Genomic DNA, 18,200 nt, shown 5'->3' with positions numbered 1-18,200 from the left:
CCTTCATGCCTTTCCACCTACAGGTGGGCAAAATCAAGGACCGGAGCCCAGCTAGCGGGCACTGGGTCAGTGTTTCCCAAAGCGTGAGATGGGAACCACCTGTGTCAGCAGGATGACCCTTTTAGCTGTTACAGATGTGTTATTAGCCCTTTCGGTTCCCTTGGCATCCTTTCAAAAAAAAAGGAAAGATTTTATTTATTTATTCATGAGAGACACACAGAGAGAGGCAGAGATATAGGCAGAGGGAGAAGCAGACTCCCTACGGGGAGCTCAGTGTGGGACTCAATCTTAGGACCCTGGGATCATGCCCTGAGCTGAAGGCAGATGCTCCACCACTCAGCCACCCAGGCATTCCTCTTGGCATCCTTCTGATTATATCAGGAGGAAAAGCTCACATCAGGGCTCACCGATCTAATGCCTCTCCAGCTGCTTTGCAGGCATCAGCAAAAATGAACACTCCCCTACCTTCATTTAACTTCTGGAACCCTTCTGCTTATGCCAAGTTGTTTTTCATTAACTAATGTAAGATAAGATAGCCTTCCAGGGACTCCTGGGTGGCTCAGCAGTTTAGTGCCTGCCTTCAGCCCAGGGCGTGATCCTGGAGTCCTGGGATCGAGTCCCACATCAGGCTCCCTGCCTGGAGCCTGCTTCTCCCTCTGCCTATGTCTCTGCCACTGTGTGTCTCTCATGAATAAATAAATAAAATATTTTTTTAAAAAAATATGCTTCCAAAACAAATGTATAAAGGACTTATGTATATTTATATAAATAGTTGAATGTACTTATATAAATAACTTTGGGGAGTAGACTAGGAGCTGGGACCGTTGGCTGGCTACCTAACCTGTCTGTGCCTCAGATCCGTCACCTCTAAAATGGGGTGATAATACTTTCAACCACCTCAACGGGTCATGGTGAGGATGAAATGAATTAAGAGGTAAAGTGATTAGTCCAGTGCCCAGCACATGATAAGCATCATATAAGAGGGGAGACTAATTATTAAGGATATGAACCAGTCTCCAAAATATAACTACAAAAGCAAGATGAATAACTGGTGGTCCAGTTATTACCACTTGCATAAAAACAAGGGTGTGCAGGATACATCCATACATGTATGCCTATTGATAATCAGACATCTCTGAGAGAACGCACCGCTGAATTAGAAACCAGGAACTGAGGTTGTATGGAGTAAGGGGCACTGAGGCAACAGGAGACCTACTTCTCCAAATAACTTTGTACTGTTTGCCAGGCATTGTGCTATGCCTCTGCTACTCACTCTTCTCAGAACAATCCAGAGATGAGTTGGTAACATCTCCACAGTCAGAGGGCTTGACAAGGGACAAGGCCTTGAACCCAGGCCTGGCTGACTCTTCCCAATACACAAGGCTGCTTTCCCACTAATTCATTAGGACGGGGAGATTTTTTTTTTTAATTGAGTCAATTTAAAGAAAAATACTAAAAAAAAGGAGAGAAGGTCCAATGACATGATGGAACCATGGTGGTTACACTTGAATGATGACAGACACAGAGGAATCATCCAGGAAGACTCAGAGTGAGCCCAGGAGGGAGCTGAAGCCAGGATTCAGGTTGCTGGGCTCCTCATCTCAGGCTCTCTCTGTCCCTGAGTGTGGACATCAGAAAGGAGATGCCTTCACAAAAATTTGCCTGGGGGCCCAGAGTTGATTTCATACCACTGAGCCCAGCACAAGATCAAATCAAAGCCTGAATAAGTGGGGAGACCATTTGTTACTCCAACTAGTGTCTACCTGTCACCAGCTGCGGCTAGGTGTGGACGTTCCTTGGGTGCCCTCCACGTCACCCTGAGCCAAGTCCCAGGGGCCCCTTCTGCAGCCGGCAGGCCTGGAAAGCAGGCAGTCCTGCCTGGGAAAGCCTGGAGCACAATGACTGAGCACAAAGAAAGGGCCAGACGGGGGACGCTGCAGCATTTGTCACTTCAAAACATGACAGATACGTTTCTTGATCTAGGACTACATTGAAAATCTGAACATATTTTTAGCTCAATGATGAAAACACAGGGGGAGCTTTTCATTGTTGGTTTTGTTTATGCCTCTTCTGAAAGGATTTAGCCTGTTGGCTGACATTCTCAACTTCTGCCCTTTTTTCCTCCCGGGCCAGCATATGACGATTGAGGGCTATATTCTGTCAGGCCAACTGATGGGAGTTTAGAAAAAAAGAGATGAGGTGGGGTGTGTATGTGCACTCACACATGCACGTGTGCTTGCACACATGCTGGCATGTTTTAGAAAGGAGAGCACCTCAAGGTGATGAAGACCAGGCAGAGGAAGGCTTCTTGAGTGAATGAATGAATGAACAAATGAAAATGGCCAGCCCTGCAGTCTCCTCTGCACCCTGGTCTCAGACGGAGACATGTCTTTTCCCTAAAGTGGGTGACGGATGGCCCTTAGCATTTATCTCTATCATTGCTGTGCTCAGTAGCACCCTCTGACCATGTCCCTCTTCTAGAAAACATTACAAGAAAAAAAGTGAGGCTTACTGGATGATCGTTTCTCAACACTATTTGTTCCTCAGTCATCAGTGGTCATGGCTCCAGGACCAGGAGATGAGAGGAAGTTGTGTAACCAGGCGCAGTGACTAGAAAGTGCCCAAAAGAAACCCCTAGAAACTAAGCATGGGGTTTGAGGTCCACTGTGCCCTTAGCAGCTAGGTGGCTGCTCCCCTGGCTGGCTGCAAGCATGCCCCTTTGCATTGTGACTTGGCAAGTAGCTCCCATCAGGAGCTTATGTTTACTTCTCCAGGCCTCAGCTTGTGGGCTTGGCTGTGTGACTTGCTTTGGCCAATGACCTATGTGCAAGTATGACACAAGCAGAGGCTCAAAAAGTGCTGGCACACTCGGTGTTTACCGCTTTGGGCTCTTTTTTTAATTGGCTGAGAAACCGTAGCCATGTCAGTGGTCCTACCTGAACTCAGCCCAAATTGCCAACCTACAAAATTATGAGCAAATAAAATAGGTGCTGTTTTAAGTCACTGGGATTTGACATAGTTTGTTACGCAGCAACTGAAAACTGCTGCAAAGGCCTTAGGCAGGGCACTTCTTTCTCAGTTTCTTCATAACACATATGAAGTACCTAACACAGTGTGAGACCACTCACTGAATGGCCACAGTTGTTACTATCCTTGTTTCACAATAAAGAAAATGAGGTCCAGATGTTAACTGACCTGGCTGAGCTGGTCGGTGATGCAGCAAGACATGGAACCCAGATCGGTCTGTAATCAGTTTGTTCTGCTGGCATCCTACGCTGCCGCCCGTGCTGAGAATCCTCTTCCTCCTCCTCTCTTCCCCTTTGCTGCTTTCTTTCATTCTTACCCCTCCTAAGGCTCCAGTTCAAAATTCATCCTTGATCATAGCAGCCCACCTGGAGCCATCACTTTTCTCAACCCTCGATCTCTCTTGTAGGAACACACTCTCCCTCTCGTGTCTTCACTCAGTAAATAGGTATGGATCACCTACTATGTGCCAGCTCTGCCATAAGTTCTGGGCACACGATGGAGAACCCGGGATAGCACTCACAGGACTCATGCATGGATGGTGCCCCCCTCGGAGCCCACATATCCAGCACACACGCCGCTCTGTCTTGGGCTGTTCAATCACCACGTCACGTACTTTACTCTTGTCTCCCTACCCAGATTTGAAACTGGTGAGCAAAACCACTTTTATTCATTTATTCATACATCCTTCCCTCCTCTGCTTCAGCAGGCGCCCTGGGAACACTGGGGATGTAAAAGACACTTCAAAGATGAACTCTTGAAATGTTCACAGCCGGCCGCTGTGCCTCTTGCAGTGCTGGCTCCACAGCAAGCAGCCCCAAATGCTCAAATTTAAATGATTTCTGGGCAACTATTGAAGACTCAGTGTGCCGTCAATAAATGACTTGGGGGGTGTGCTGCTGGCACTCTGAGGCTCCTTCCTCTATGGGTGGCTACAGGAGACAGCTAGGGAGATGATGGCCCTCCCTCCACCACCAGCTCTGAGACCATCTCCTGTCTGCCATGGGCATAGCAAGCAGGGCCAGACCTGCACCATTTCTGTACAGCTGCCCTGCCCCGTGGCCATCAGAGGCAAGTGTGTGTGGAACACCTGCTGGATTCAGGGAACTGTGCTGGGCGCCAGTACCATCTTCCCAATCTCTGCCTGCTTCATCCAATTTACAACCTGGCAGATCTGTTGATCACAGGGGAGACTGACAGGTGACGTGACTTGCCAGAGACCAAACACTGGGTTCAGAGCCTCTGGGCATTAAGTGCAGTGTTACTGACCAAGATCTGGCTCTAGGGTGACTACATGCCAGCTGGGGACACAAGGATAACATGATAGATTTTTTTCAAACTGCTATAAGAATTCAAAGCCCAGAGGTAACAGCTTTCAAAAGGTGGAGTTTGGTCTGGGTTTGAAAAATGAGTAGAACACACATATGCAGAGAAAGAAAGAGGACAGTTGTAAGCAGGGGAGCTGCAGAGGTAAAGGAGCAGAGCAGGGAAGTATGTGGGGTATGCAGAGGGCGTCAAGAAGAGGAGCCCAGCTGGAGCCCAGAGGAAAGGTTAGAGACCTGGGTGAGAGTGGGGAGGCCCTTGGCACCAGGACCCAGGTGTTAAAATGCCACAGAGGAAAGTGATCCAATCAAGGCAGTGCCTGAGAAACATAAAAAGGACCTAGATTGGGGAATGTTGGTCCAGCCAAGTCCTCTGCAGAATTCTGAGTAAGGAAAGCCCCACTGGAGACCAGCCTTGTACCTTTATTACCACCCATCCCCAACCAGAAATGCACAACAGCCTGTTTCACACTCGCCAGGGAGGCAGAAATGATGATGATGATAACACAAGAACTTCTGATACGCCATGGCTTCTTGTCCTTTGATCTACACGTGCTTTACATACCTGGTCTCCTTCAACTCCCATGCAGTCTGCAAGAAGTAGGTGTTGTTATGTCTGTTTAACAACTGAATTTGAAGCCAGGTCTCTGGCTTTCGGGTCTGTGCTTTAAACCACTGGGTGAGTCTCCCCCACAATGCTCAGCTGACTCAGTCGCTTGAGAAACAGCAATTCTTCCTTTCCCCTAATGAGGACCCAGCTAAAAACTGTCCAAGGCTCAGGATGCACTCCTTAACTTGAAATAATTGAAATGTGAGTTTCAACTCTTACAGATTAAACTCTAGGAGCTCTTGCCTCCATTTTACTGAGTGGGAGACTGAGGCCCAGAATCTGAGGCAGGAATTACAATGTGAGGTCCAGGCTCTCGGGCAAAAGCTCTTGGCCCCTAAGAAATGCACTACCTGCTGGCCAAGGAGGACGTGAACACAGAAGGATAATAACACCAAAGAGAGGAGTCTTCTTGCAGCCTGCTCTTCTTTCCCTTCCTTGAATATAGTTTTAGCAGCAGAATCCCCACTTTTAATGAGAGACTTTATAAGGCACCCTGCCATATTTAAAAGACAGCAGCTTTTTTCTACCCTGTCTTTGTGGGTGAAGGGTCTGGAGTCTGCCTCACCCCACTCCCCTAGGTTGTCCCTGAGGCTCACCACATTCCTCCATAATGAAGCCCAAGGGCTCTCGAGGCACAATCAGTAAACTCCTGCATCATAACTTGGTGTGCCTGCATTCCACATTCAAGGACCCTCTTGGGTTCTAATATCCATCCCAAGTCCAGTTAGATTTTGCCGCCATGCAGGTAGCAAGGTCAGTTCTGGGCCAAGTTGTAATGTACTTAAATCATTCCTTGGAGATGACAAGACATGCTCACCCCCTTCACCTCATCTGATACTCAGAACAGTGCTCCATTTTGCAGATGAGAATACTGAAACTCAGCTGAGCTACATATATGCCTAAATTTTCATCACTAATAGGGAGCAGACCTCAACTTCAACTTCAGCCCATTGCACCTGACTCCAAACCCACATCCCTGCCTCGGGAGGTTTTGTGTCCATGCTGTCCCCACCTTGACCCTGCATCTCCTGCTTTGGTAGGTACCACATTCTCACAGCTGGCAGGTCATGCAAACCTCTTGTGAACTTACACAAACCAAACATGCTCAAGGCCCCATCCCACATATATAGAGTCAGAAGCCAGGGTTGTAAACCATTACATCCCACCACGATGACCCCTTATCACTCAGGCAATAAGACACAGCAAAAACATCCAAGATCATCCCAGGTCTCTGGTTAGATTCCAGGTCTCTGGTTTGCTCCTGGTGCTGAAGGAAGAGGACTCAATCTCAAGCCCACAGCAGAGCCTGAGCAGGACTTACTGTGTAGAGCTCATTGGTGACCTTCAGGAGCTCCTCATGCATCTGCAGGCCAATCTCCTTGCTCTGGAATATGGAAAAACAAATGTCAGAGGGGGAGAAGGTCACTGGTTGCATTGACCAGTGTCCTTTTCAACACAGAAAGGGCAGGAATACTTGGGATGGGGTGGGAATGGGTACAGAAATCAATGTAAACATTATTGGTCTAGACTTGAATTCCTTAACTTGTGTCCATGAAACCAAACCACAGGGAGAGGTACCCTGTAAAAGGAATCCCCTGGCCAAATAAGTTGGGGAACCTTATACCTCCCTGCATTGGTGATTCTCAGAGACATCACCATGTTAAAGATTCTCAGAAGCCCACAGCCAATCCACCTGTTCATCTTTCTTTAATTTTGTGGGTGGATCCTAAGCTGATGTGACCAGAGTATGTGTCCCTAGCTCAAAACTCATTAGCACCTCATGACAGTGGGGTTCCATAGAACACAGTTTGAGAAATAATGATCTAGCATCTCCATTCATTGTGAACAGTAGAGGTTAACAGACAACCAACTGGAGCATGAGGCAGGAGACCAAGGTGGTTACCTCCACTGGAGGTTTTCTTACTACAGGTCTTTTCAGAGGCTTTCATACCCTCACAAACATGGGTTTTCTAAGGAGCATTATAGTATACAGTTTAGATTATCTTAATCTTTTTTCCATGAGGTGACTTACATGTTTTAGTATATTCAGAGATACAATTCAGAAAACTATGAACAAATTATCTCTAGGTCCCACTCAGCCTGAAGAGTCTAGGATTCTCTGTTACTTAAGGTTTATTGTTATTATTATTACTATTATTATTATTATTTTGGTTAATACTCTCCCTGTTTGCCTGGACTATCATGTGAAGTCTCCATGTTGAAAATGGGAGCCCTCAAAATCAAACACAAGAAATAACATGTCTCAGCAAGGATGTGGAGAAAATAGAACCCCCTTGCACTGTTGGTGGGAATGAGAACTGGTGCAGCCACTGTGGGAAGCAGTATGGAGGTACCTTAAAAAATTAAAAATAGAATTATCATATGATTCAGTATTCTACTACTGGGTATTTACCCAAAGAAAATGAAACGACTAATTCTAAAAGGTATATGCACCCCTATGTTTATTGCAGCATTATTTACAATAGCCAAGATATGGAACCAGTCCAAGTGCCCACTGATAGATGAATGTATAAAGATGTGGTATATATGTGCAATGGAATATTACTCAGCCATCAAAAAGAACAAAATCTTGCCATTTGCAACATGGATGAGCCTAGAGTGTATAATGCTAAATGAAATAAGTCAGAGAGATAAATACCATATGATTTCACTCATATGTGGAATTTGAAAAACAAAACAAAGAAAAAAAAGAGACAACTCCCCAAAACAGACTCTTAAATACAGAGGACTGTTTTAAATAGACTCTTAAATACAGAGGACAAACTGGTGGTTGCCAGAGGGGAAGGGGCTGGTGGATGGGTGAAATAGGTGAAGGGGATTAAGAGTACACTTATCATGGTGACCACCATAGAACAGTTGAGTCTTTATTTGGTACACCTGAAACTAATATAACACTGTACATTAATTATACTTGAATTTTAAAAAAGGAAAGAAAATGGGAGTCCTGATCTCTGCTCTCTGAGAGCCAAGTCATCCTGGTCCCCCTTTTGGCTCCCTCAGCTCAAGCATGACCAGTGACTGATGGGAAAAGACCAACCTTCCGTCCTCCCCAACATAGGTCGGGAGCCCCTGGACTCAGCAGTAGCTGAGGAAGGCTCAGGGCCAGACACCATGCCTTCCTAGGCTCCTTTTCCTATCTTATAGCCTTTCTCTCAGCTTCTGATACAATAATTGCCAGAAATCAGTCATCTGAAGGTAGCCCTTGACTGCCTAAGATCTCTTTAAAAATAGCAAAAGCTCTAGGCAGTCTGCTTAGACCTCCCTGCAGCTCTGAGAGCTAAAGACAGGGGACGTGATCCAAAACCACAGCAGAGCCTGAGCAGAACATCCTGTGCGGAGCTCACAAGAGAAACTTCAGTCACATCCCATGCGTCTGCAGTGGTGCTCAGTGAACCCAACCAGCTATGCCCATCTCCTTCTATCTCTGATTCTCACAAAAAAGTGGACAGTCTGTGCCTCAGTTTCCCCCGTGGCCTCTCTCCCTGACTTTTGCCTCTCTGACTGGACTCTGGACTGACACCCTCCAGTGGCCTCGTCTCAGTCCTCAGTCTCACTAACCTCTCTGGCACTTGAGACCCAGTTTCTTATGCATTTATTTTTATGATCTAATTTTTTTGATAGGTAACAAATGCACATGGTTAAACTCTAACAGCCAGGAAGGTAAAATGTAAAAAGTAACTCTCCCGAGCTCCCAGAACCTCACCCAGAGGCTACACTATTAGAAGTTTCTTTTGATACAATGAATACAAAAACACACATTTGGGCAGCCGGGGGTGGCTCAGCAGTTTAGCACCACCTTCAGCCCAGGGCGTGACCCTGGAGACCTGGGATCGAGTCCCACATCAGGCTCCCCGTGAGAAGCCTGCTTCTCCCTCTGCCTGTGTTTCTGCCTCTCTTTCTCTCTGTGTCTCTCAAGAATAAATAAATAAAATCTTTAAAAACAAAAACACAAAAACACACATTTGAATAGCATATACTTTTTTTAACACAAATGAAAGTATTCTGTACATCTTTTCATCTTGATTTTTTCCACCTAACAATATATTTGAGATTTTTCCTTTGCGCCATGGAGCTCCTGCATCCTCCATTTTTTTAACAGCTGCTTAAGGTTCCATATACCAGATGTATCATAATTAATTAGATAGCAACAGACATTTAGGTTGTCTCCAGTCTCTTAACATTTCAGACAATGATGTGGTTGTACATTCTTGAACCCTGTCACTGTGCACATGAGCAGAGACCCCTGCCAGATAAATTCCTAGAAGCAGCTCTGCCAGGAGAGCCCACCAGCCTTGCCTTCACAGGCCCTGCCCCAGCCAGCTCCCCACACACTCCTGGCTCCAGCTTCCACTTCTCAGTGACCCACAGCATGTCACCATTTCTGTTGTCATCTCCTGGGCTCTGTCCTACAGTGCGTTGAGCCCAAGCTCAAAGACCTATAGCTTCGGCTGTTGCAAAACAATATAGTGTGAATGTCTCCTCATCACATCAAACTCAAATTATCCAAAATCAAATGTGAAATTTCCCCCAGCCCCTTGAGTTTGGTCAATTAGATAATATCATCCCCAGCATGGCAATGGGAAACCTTGGAGTCATTTAAAAAAAAAAAAATGTTTTAGTCCTTCCCCTTCTGTCACTGTGTCCTGCCCTCAAACTGCTCAATCTTGTTCTCTGGAGCAGGTAAGGCTGACTCCCTCCCCAATATCCATCCCCAAGACCCTTTCTGCTTCCTAAAAGAGCCATGAATTTGGCTCTGTGTTGATTCCTCCAGCTGAGCTCTTCCAGGGAAGCTGATCCATCTCGACTTGAGACGGTGGATTCTGTTATGTGCTATTAGTCCAGGGCTGAGCATGTGACTTAACTGGATGAAAGAGAAGGACTTAGATGGTTGAGAGAAGCTTTTAGTTTTTCTGCTAAGAGTTCCAGTTGCTAACAGCAGGCACCTTAGGACCAGAAGAGGAAGTAACCTTGGGTAGTAGAGCAAAACAAACCTGGCTGCTTCATGACCTGCTGAGAAACTGATTCAACTGAATCCAGAGCCTGCCTCCCAGTAAGCTTCCATTTCCGTGGCTTTGCTGTTTAAGCCACTTCAAGCTAGTTTTCTTTTACCTGCAGCCAAAATCATCCTAATCATCTGAGACCACCAGTCCCAGGACAAGCAGGACCAAAGCTTCTAAAGCTGTGCCTTAACTAAGTCCCTAACTCTGGTCCCCAATTCTGCATGCCTGTGCCAGTGTAATTCTGTGTTTTATTCCCTCCAGAGCCTCCTCAGTCCCTACAAGATGAAGACCCAGCTCTTCAGCTTAACTTTTGAGTTCTATGTGATTGGCACAGGCCTGGTTATACAGTAGAGAGGGCTGAATTTTGGAGCCAGAGACCAGGATTGGAGGTGGGGCTTTAAGCCATTAAAGCTTTGGACATCTCAGCTTCCACTGTGTATAAAATGAGTACCTCTTGGGCAGCCCTGGTGGCTCAGCGGTTTAGTGCGACTTCAGCCCAGGGTGTGATCCTGGAGACCCGGGATCAAGTCCCACATCGGGGTCCCTGCATGAAGTCTGCTTCTCCCTCTCCCTGTGTCTCTGCCTCGCTCTCTCTCTCTCTGTCTCTCATGAATAAATAAATAAAATCTAAAAAAAAAAGCAAAAAAAACGAGTACCTCTTTCTGTCCTTCTTTGCACTAAGGGAAGTATAATGACTTTGCTTATTTATATGTTAATTAATTGATCATTTTTTCCCCACTTGAATGTAAGCCCCATTAACACAAAGAGATTTTCTCTCTGATGGTAGATGCTCCGATATCCCAGCTGCTGGGAGGGCTATCAGCAGACTGCCTCCAGCCAAAAGCACCCTTCAGGATGGCCATGGTAGACAAGGTGACATCCCTTCCAAGGACTGACAGGTTCTGTCTGAAGACACGTGGGAGGAGGGGGGCCTAAGAGGTTGTCTTTTCCCCTCAATTGGGACAGCTCTAAAGGGCTGCTCCATCTTTAGAACTGCCCACAGAGCTGTCTAAGACTTCTAGCAAGGCTGCCTACAGCATGGCTTGACTTCACCCTGCCCCCCCCCCGCCCTCCCAAGGTGTGAACCCCCAAGAATGCTCCCTCACCATTCTGCTAGATGCTAACTGCAGCCATCTCAGAATCTGCTTCCTGGGTTTCCCACTCCTATGTCCCTGCAACGCCACAGAGCCTGTTGCATGGCAGGTGCTCATTAAATATGTTTGTTGAATGAGTCATGAATGAATGAGGTGAAAATTCCTCTAACCTTATCTGTAAAAGTAGGATGAGGTCATGAGTGTCACAGAGTCCTTGTGAGGATACAAAGAGATGACACATATGAAAGTACTTGGCACCATGCCAGGCACAAATGAAGAGCTAGCAGCACAGGCTGAGTGGATGGATACCCACTGGATGCCAGAGACAAGGCTAGCAAGTTGCCCAGAAAAGGAACATAAAGTTGAATTTTTAATTAGCTTTTCCCCCTTAAGAATCTCCCAGATTGGTAGGTCAAGGGTCAAGAACACAAATAAGGCAGGAGGCAGAAAAAGCCATAAAGAGTGAAAGATTAAATGATAAGGGATGAAGTGATGAAGGGGAGGGGGGAAGTGCCACCAGAGCCATCTCAGTTTGCAACGAATGGCCAGAGAAGGCATTCTAGGTGGGGGGCTGGCCTAAGCAAGGGTGGGAGCCCAGGCCTAGGGAAAAGTTTGGTTTGCTAAGAGAGGTGCACAGCCACAGAATAGCAGAAAATAAGCTTGAAAGGGAGGCTGGGTCAGATCACAAAAGCTAATGGAGTGCAGGCTTCGTTCAGAGTGGAACTGGGACCCACAGAAGGTTTCTGAGTGGGGGAGAGTGGCGACCAGAACGATACTTCAGGCAGGTAAAGATACCAGGGTAACAGAGAGCAGACTCCATGGGGAGGGCCCCAGGTCTGGTTCTTGCATTTTCTCAGTGGGATGGTAAGCCTCCGGATGGAACCTGCCCAAGTCTCTGCTCATCTGCCCCTTAGCACCAAGCACTGTGCTGGTCACAGAGCGGCGCTCAGCAAATCGTTACTGAACTGCACAGAACTCAGAGACATTTCATTTTGTTATGGTTGGGAAGGGAAATATTCTCAACTACACTTCCAGAAACTACTGAATGCAGAACCCAAACCAAACATTCCACCAGGAACAGGAGGCCAAAACCCTGATAATGTCTAACAGACCATCACACCCAGTCCTTGGGGACCCAAGTGGCAATGTATTAGCACTCATTGTCCGAATTTCTAGCATGACTTTCATGCCTGCAGAGGTTGGGGGTGGCAGGCTGCTTCATGCACAGGAAGCGTGCACAGTGTAGAAAACAATTATACCTGACCAACAAGAATTCAGCCACGGCAGCTGGGGTTTCTCAGGGTTGAAGGGCAGAGCCCTGTCTCTCTGACCCAAATAAGTCTGTAAAATCAGGGGGCAGGTATCTTCAGTTCTGCCTTTTTCTTCTGCCCATAACTCATGCCAAGTCAACTTCCTTTCTGGCCACATAACTCTTTGAGGTGGGAGTGGCGTCATGCACATTGAAGGGTAGTTAGCAGCATCCCCATGCTCTAACCACTAGATGACAGTAGCATTCCCCACCCTCTTCCCAAGCTGTGCCGAGGAAAATGATCTCAGATGCAGCTAAATGTTCCCGGGGGCGTAAAACTGTCCTGAGTGAGAACCACTGCCCTAGACCAAGGACTCTAAGTGGCAGCTCTTCTCTGGCTTACAGACATGTTTTATTTGGCCTTTCGGTGTTTTCAAAAATCTGACTTGTTTCTTGGCATCTAAAAAATCAGGAAATTCCCTTTACAAGTCTTGATTTTCAGCTTCTCTTGAAAATTAGAAGATCTGGCAATACTAAGTCTCTACTTCGAGTATGGCTCCCCTCCAGATGAGGCTTGTGTTTTCTGGTTGGCCACAGCACCCAGCATCTCCCTTCACCCATCCACATCACCCATCTGGCCCATGGAGGCATCTGAGTTTGTGACCCAGAAACCAGCGGGGTCTCTCAGGGGGTAGCCCTCTCAATCCTCTGGCATTCATCAAGGATAGCAATCTCGGACCTGCTAAAATGGACCCTGGGAGAGTGCCTTCTAAAAAGTGCCTTACTCCTATCCTGACACTTGAGAGCCACTGAAGAGTCTGGTTCCTGAGACCCAACCGCCTGGCTTTCCCTCAGACCCCAACACCATTGTCTGTTGTGGATTCTCCTAGCCCCCTGTACCCATCCTCCTGCCTGCACTACCTCCTCATACCTCTGTGGCCAACTCCTCACCTAGCTTCAATTCAATCTATACAAGCAGTTTTTTAATACTTACTGGATACCAGCTTCGACTAGGTACCAAAGACAGAAAGCTGAATGTGACATGGTCCCTGTTTTATCAACTGCAACTAACATTCATGAAGTGCTTTCCATTTGCTGAATACTGTCCAAAGTCACTTCCATACATTATCTAATTAAACCTTGAACGTAGGTGCCATTATTATGCCCACTTGACAGATGAGGGCTCGAGGAAAGAAGGGTTGAGAGACTTGCCCGAGGTTGCACAGCTAGAAAATGGCAGAGCCAGAATTCAGCTCTTGGCTCAATGGACTCCAAAGGTGGCATTTGAAATGCCTTTCTATGGTCTGCTTCTGCAGGGCTTTGCAGGAGATGCAGGCACACAGATGAAAGAAGCCATTGCAATGCTGTAAGAGAAATGAGTCCAGGCCACAAAGAAGGTATGAAGGAGGGTGTACCCTCTGTCAGGACACCACCTGCCTGGCCAATGTACTTTCTCACTGCCTATGCAGGAATCTACGTCCCTGGCCCTTGCTCCCACTTGTGGGCAGACCTAACTTCTCCTTAGCCTGGTCCTTCTTGGCTCACCTGCCTTGCAAGAAATAAATCAGCCATGATGACCACCTCTCATTTCTCTCTTTCTCCTTCTTCTGATAACAGGAGATGAGACATGGTGGGACTGACCCTGTGCTTACATAGTCATACAGGACGGTCCATCAGTCACGGGGACACAGTCTGACCAGAGTGCTCCAGCACCTTGTATCTAGTGACTGGGTCAGAGATAGAAATATATTCCAGGCTGGGCCAATGAGAGTCTTCCCCAGGAGCTTTCTAACAACCATATTCTCAGATCCTCTCTCCTCTGGGGTTGCTAAGCTAGGATGTCAGGCATCTTGGGCTGCCTATAGTCGTCTTGCCCACCATAAGGAGAGCTGAGTCTTTGACAACAGGATCTGTGTCCTGGATCAAGCGAAGCCTAAATAAGACGGTACCTCTGGACTTGCAGTTTAGAGGATCCCGTAAGTTGTCATTTTTGCTGACGTGAAAGACTACTGATATAATCAGTACTTGCACCAGATACACTGGTCTGCATATACCAGCATGCCCACAGAGGAAGAGAGCCTTCTGAAAACCCTCCACCAAGCACAAGCTTTCAAACAGTTCCTGCAAAAGGACCAATTCCAACCAATCAGAGCAGAAGCTGCTTAAAGGCTGGGACTGTGGCTTCCCATAGTTCTGATCACAAAGACTTGCATACAGAGGAGCTCTATAAATGTCTGTTTATGAGCTAACACGCAGAAGCAATAGGAAACCAGAAAGGAATAAAAGGTGGCCATCTTTGAATCTCTTTCCTTTTTCTTTAAAAAACAAAACAAAACAAAACAAAAACCCACACATCATGGCAACATGGGATCAGCTGGCAAAAAAAAAATCTTTGACACAACAGTTCCTGAGTGAAATCAATTTCTTTGGTCTGTGAAAACCTTGCCATGGGTGATTGATTTATTTTTCAATTCAGGGCTAATCATGCTCTTGGAGGGAAACCCTCAGAACTGTTACTATAGGTTCTGGGACTTTATGAGCTTTATTTTTTGAGAAGTTCTATTTTTAAAGAGCAAACTAACAGGTGGGTCATTTCCAATGCTAAAGTCACCCTTTACATCTAGAAAAATAATACCATCCTAAAATGTCAGATTTTAATGAAAAGACTCCCTCCACTTCTCTAAAACGAGACCATTCTAAACAATCCTCAAGAAAATGTTAAAGCAGGAAATGTTAAAGCACTGGGACGAGTGAGGCTTTTTCAACTCTCAGTTATCCATGAGGCCTCTCTTCCACCTCGACAGGCACTACTCTAGCAAGGGTGGTCTCTCTTTGCTCTACTACATGTTCTTATGTTGGGCTAATCTTTGGGGACAGCTCGTGGCGTTCTAAGCAAACAATAAGAAACACACAAAACTAAATAAAACAAATTTTTTTCTCTCCTTTAGTTCTAAATCCCACTGTGTTTCCACACTCCTGCTTGTTTTCTGAACAAATAACAAAACTTGAGACCCACAGATGTTCCCTATTTAAACATATGATATATGTACCACTGGCCATCTCCCAGAGCAATTATGCTCTTATTTCCCAAGCAAAGGCTCAAAAGGCGTGTCTCAGAGGGATGGGGCTTCTCCAGTTTGTCCTGGAAGGCCAGCTTATCCCTGGAAACAGCAGTTTGGACAGCTAGCTGGCTGTTACTCTCAGCTGTGTCCTAGCTTGCCAATAACTGGGCTGTGGGCATCCTGCCATGTCACGGCCCCTTGTCCCCAAACATCATCCATAGCCTAGTCTCTGCTCCACCTTCCATCTGAACCCTCGTTATTCTTCCCCTCTCCCCCATCATCTTCCCTTCCCTGCTCCTGGACACCTCCCTGCTTTTCCTCCCCTTCCCACACTTCTATGTCTCCTGTTGCTATGGCTCCAAATGCTGTCATCTGCATGTCGTGCAAGAGGCTGGAATGCACACTGGAGCCCTGAACTCTTCCCCTTGTTGCTGGGGCTGGGATGAGACTGCAGAAAGCAGAAAGGCCTGGGGACCACTCATCAGAGGTTCTTGGCAGTGGTGAGCCCCACTGATGCACACTCAGGAGCCCGGCAATATCTCCATTCTCCCCATGTAATCACTCCCAGCATCTCTCTGGGATGCTGTTTGCGCTGAGGGCCTCCATTTTCAGAAATGCTTATAATAATAGGCATAAGGAAGTCCAAGCATACCTTGGAATGACTATGAGAACAAGTGACCTGACAGGCTAGGAGTTTCTGGGTCTCTAGTAGTAATACTAAGTATTATTATTATCAATACTCACTGTCATCATTGTTAGTAATAATTACTATTACTACTAGTAATATTTGTCGGTGTAGATAATGACAACAGTAATAGCTATGTTCATTGATCTCACAGCATGTGCCAGGCCCAATGATACCTGCTTTACAGATGATACCTCACTTATGCCTAATATGAGCCCTCTATGGGAGGCACCATCATTAATCACCCCACCCACCCACACACTTTAAAGATTAAGACACAGGAGCTGAGGGAGGGTAATTTGCCCAAGACCCTAGAGCTGGGAGATGGGAGTCCCCCAACCATTCCACTCTGCTGCCTCCACTGAGAGAGTTTGCACTCTCTGCGCCTTCAGAATTTTTTTCCCCCAAACATTCCAAAATAATTATAAAACATGGATACTCCTCTGCCTTTAGTATAAAAAGCACACTGACATTTACAAGGCTCTGCTTTAGATCATCGTAAATATCAGATAACACACAGTGCCGAGTGCCATTTTACAGAATCTTTTGTTATCCGTGACCAAGTCCCTGTCCTCCCCTGGCCTCCAGGTCAAGGCAGAAGGAGATGCAGTGGAATGCTGGCCTGAGTCTCTGTGGAGGCAGAACATATTCAGGAGTAGTCTTTCTGGACTGTGTCCCTGATGTCAGCCTACATTTCTTTTTTTTGCCATGAATCTCTTACAGATAAGGAGAGAAAAAATTGGAGAGAGAGAAGGGGAGTCTGTCCTGGAGAGCATGACAAAGCTATCTTCCTGAAAAACCTATGAAAAATCTATGAAAACCCAAAGCCACTGAGTTTTGAGCTGTTTTTTCCCCTCTCTACATGATCTTCAAGGTGAATACAAATGTTGCCAGGCTTATTTGTTGGAATCAAAACATTATTAATCATTCATTACTGCTGCATCACTGACCCAAGACCTCACTTTAACCTCCTTGTCATTTCATCATCAGATCTTCTATTTCATTTGCATTGTCTGTGAACGAGATGTCAGAAGGATTGCACTGGCACTTCAGAAATGTCTGTATCCAGGGAACCCGGGTGGTTCAGTCAGTTAAACATCCGACTCTTGATTTCGGTTCAGGTCGTGACCTCAGGGTCATGGGATTGAGCCCTGTGACAGGCTCTGCAGAGCCTGCCTGTCTGCTTCAGTGCAGAGTCTGCTTGTCCCTCTCTCTCTGCTCCCCCCACCCATCTCTCTAAAACAAATAAACAAATAAATAAATTCTTTGAAAAAATGTCTGTACCTGTCTATTCACCACTTTTGTACCTATTCACCCATCCATCAATCTACTCATCTACCCAACTATTCATTCATCTATCCATCTATCCATCTACCCATGAGCCCACCCATCCACCTCTCTACTTGCCTATCCATTCCTTCCTTCCTTTCTATTCCCATATTACCCTCCCCGATCCAGGCTCCTACTACCCTTCCCCACCAGTCTGTGTATTAGCGTGTATCTGTAATAACATGTAACTGCGCTCCCCGAGTTCAGCACCTCTCTTTCAAAGCTATTAAACACACCAAATTAATCATCCTTAAACTTGGCTCTGATTATGTCATTCCCTATGCAAGAGTTTTCAGTGGTTCGCCAATGTCTAGAAAATAAAGCCCGACTTTTCATTTTGACATCCAAGGCCTTATTCATCTGTCTCCAACTGGTCTTTCTTTCCCCCTCTCCCCTTAATTTCAGTTCTCCAATATTTCAAACATACAGAAGAGCAGAGAGAACAGTAACAAATGCTCATGAACATGCCATCCAACTTGGATTTTTCCATTTTGGCTTCAAAACTACTCTTAGAAAGCAAAATGTTACAATATTCAGATACAAATGAAGCATTCTTCTTCCTCTTTCTTACTCCCTTATTCCTCAACTGCTACTTTGCAGCTAGTATGTCTTCTTACATAGCCCATCTCTGCATAGCTTCAAGTCACACAGGTGTCTAACAATATAAACAATACAAACTATTACCTTCTGTTTTAACTTGTTTAAAACATCACAGCTTTCCTTGCTTTTTTCACCAACATTGCATTTTCAAGTTTTATCCATACTGATACATATAGATCCAGTTCCTTCTTCTTAAGGATTGTA

At 46.1% G+C, this 18,200-nt stretch overlaps 1 protein-coding gene across 2 annotated transcripts in view; it reads right to left on the bottom strand.

Moving 5' to 3' along the window:
- SRGAP3 (SLIT-ROBO Rho GTPase activating protein 3) overlaps positions 1–18,200 on the bottom strand; it is a 249,479-nt gene that overhangs the window by 79,595 nt on the left and 151,684 nt on the right. For both annotated transcript variants that reach the window (XM_055344234.1, XM_055344236.1), the window contains exon 4: positions 6,278–6,340. In XM_055344234.1, the coding sequence (XP_055200209.1) occupies positions 6,278–6,340 (63 nt within the window). The remainder of the gene's footprint in view (positions 1–6,277; positions 6,341–18,200) is intronic.

Source organism: Nyctereutes procyonoides, unplaced genomic scaffold (genome assembly GCF_905146905.1).
Source record: "Nyctereutes procyonoides isolate TBG_1078 unplaced genomic scaffold, NYPRO_anot_genome, whole genome shotgun sequence".
Lineage (NCBI taxonomy): Eukaryota > Metazoa > Chordata > Mammalia > Carnivora > Canidae > Nyctereutes > Nyctereutes procyonoides.
Note: the sequence above shows the minus strand (reverse complement) of the source record. Positions and strands in the feature narration are given on the sequence as shown.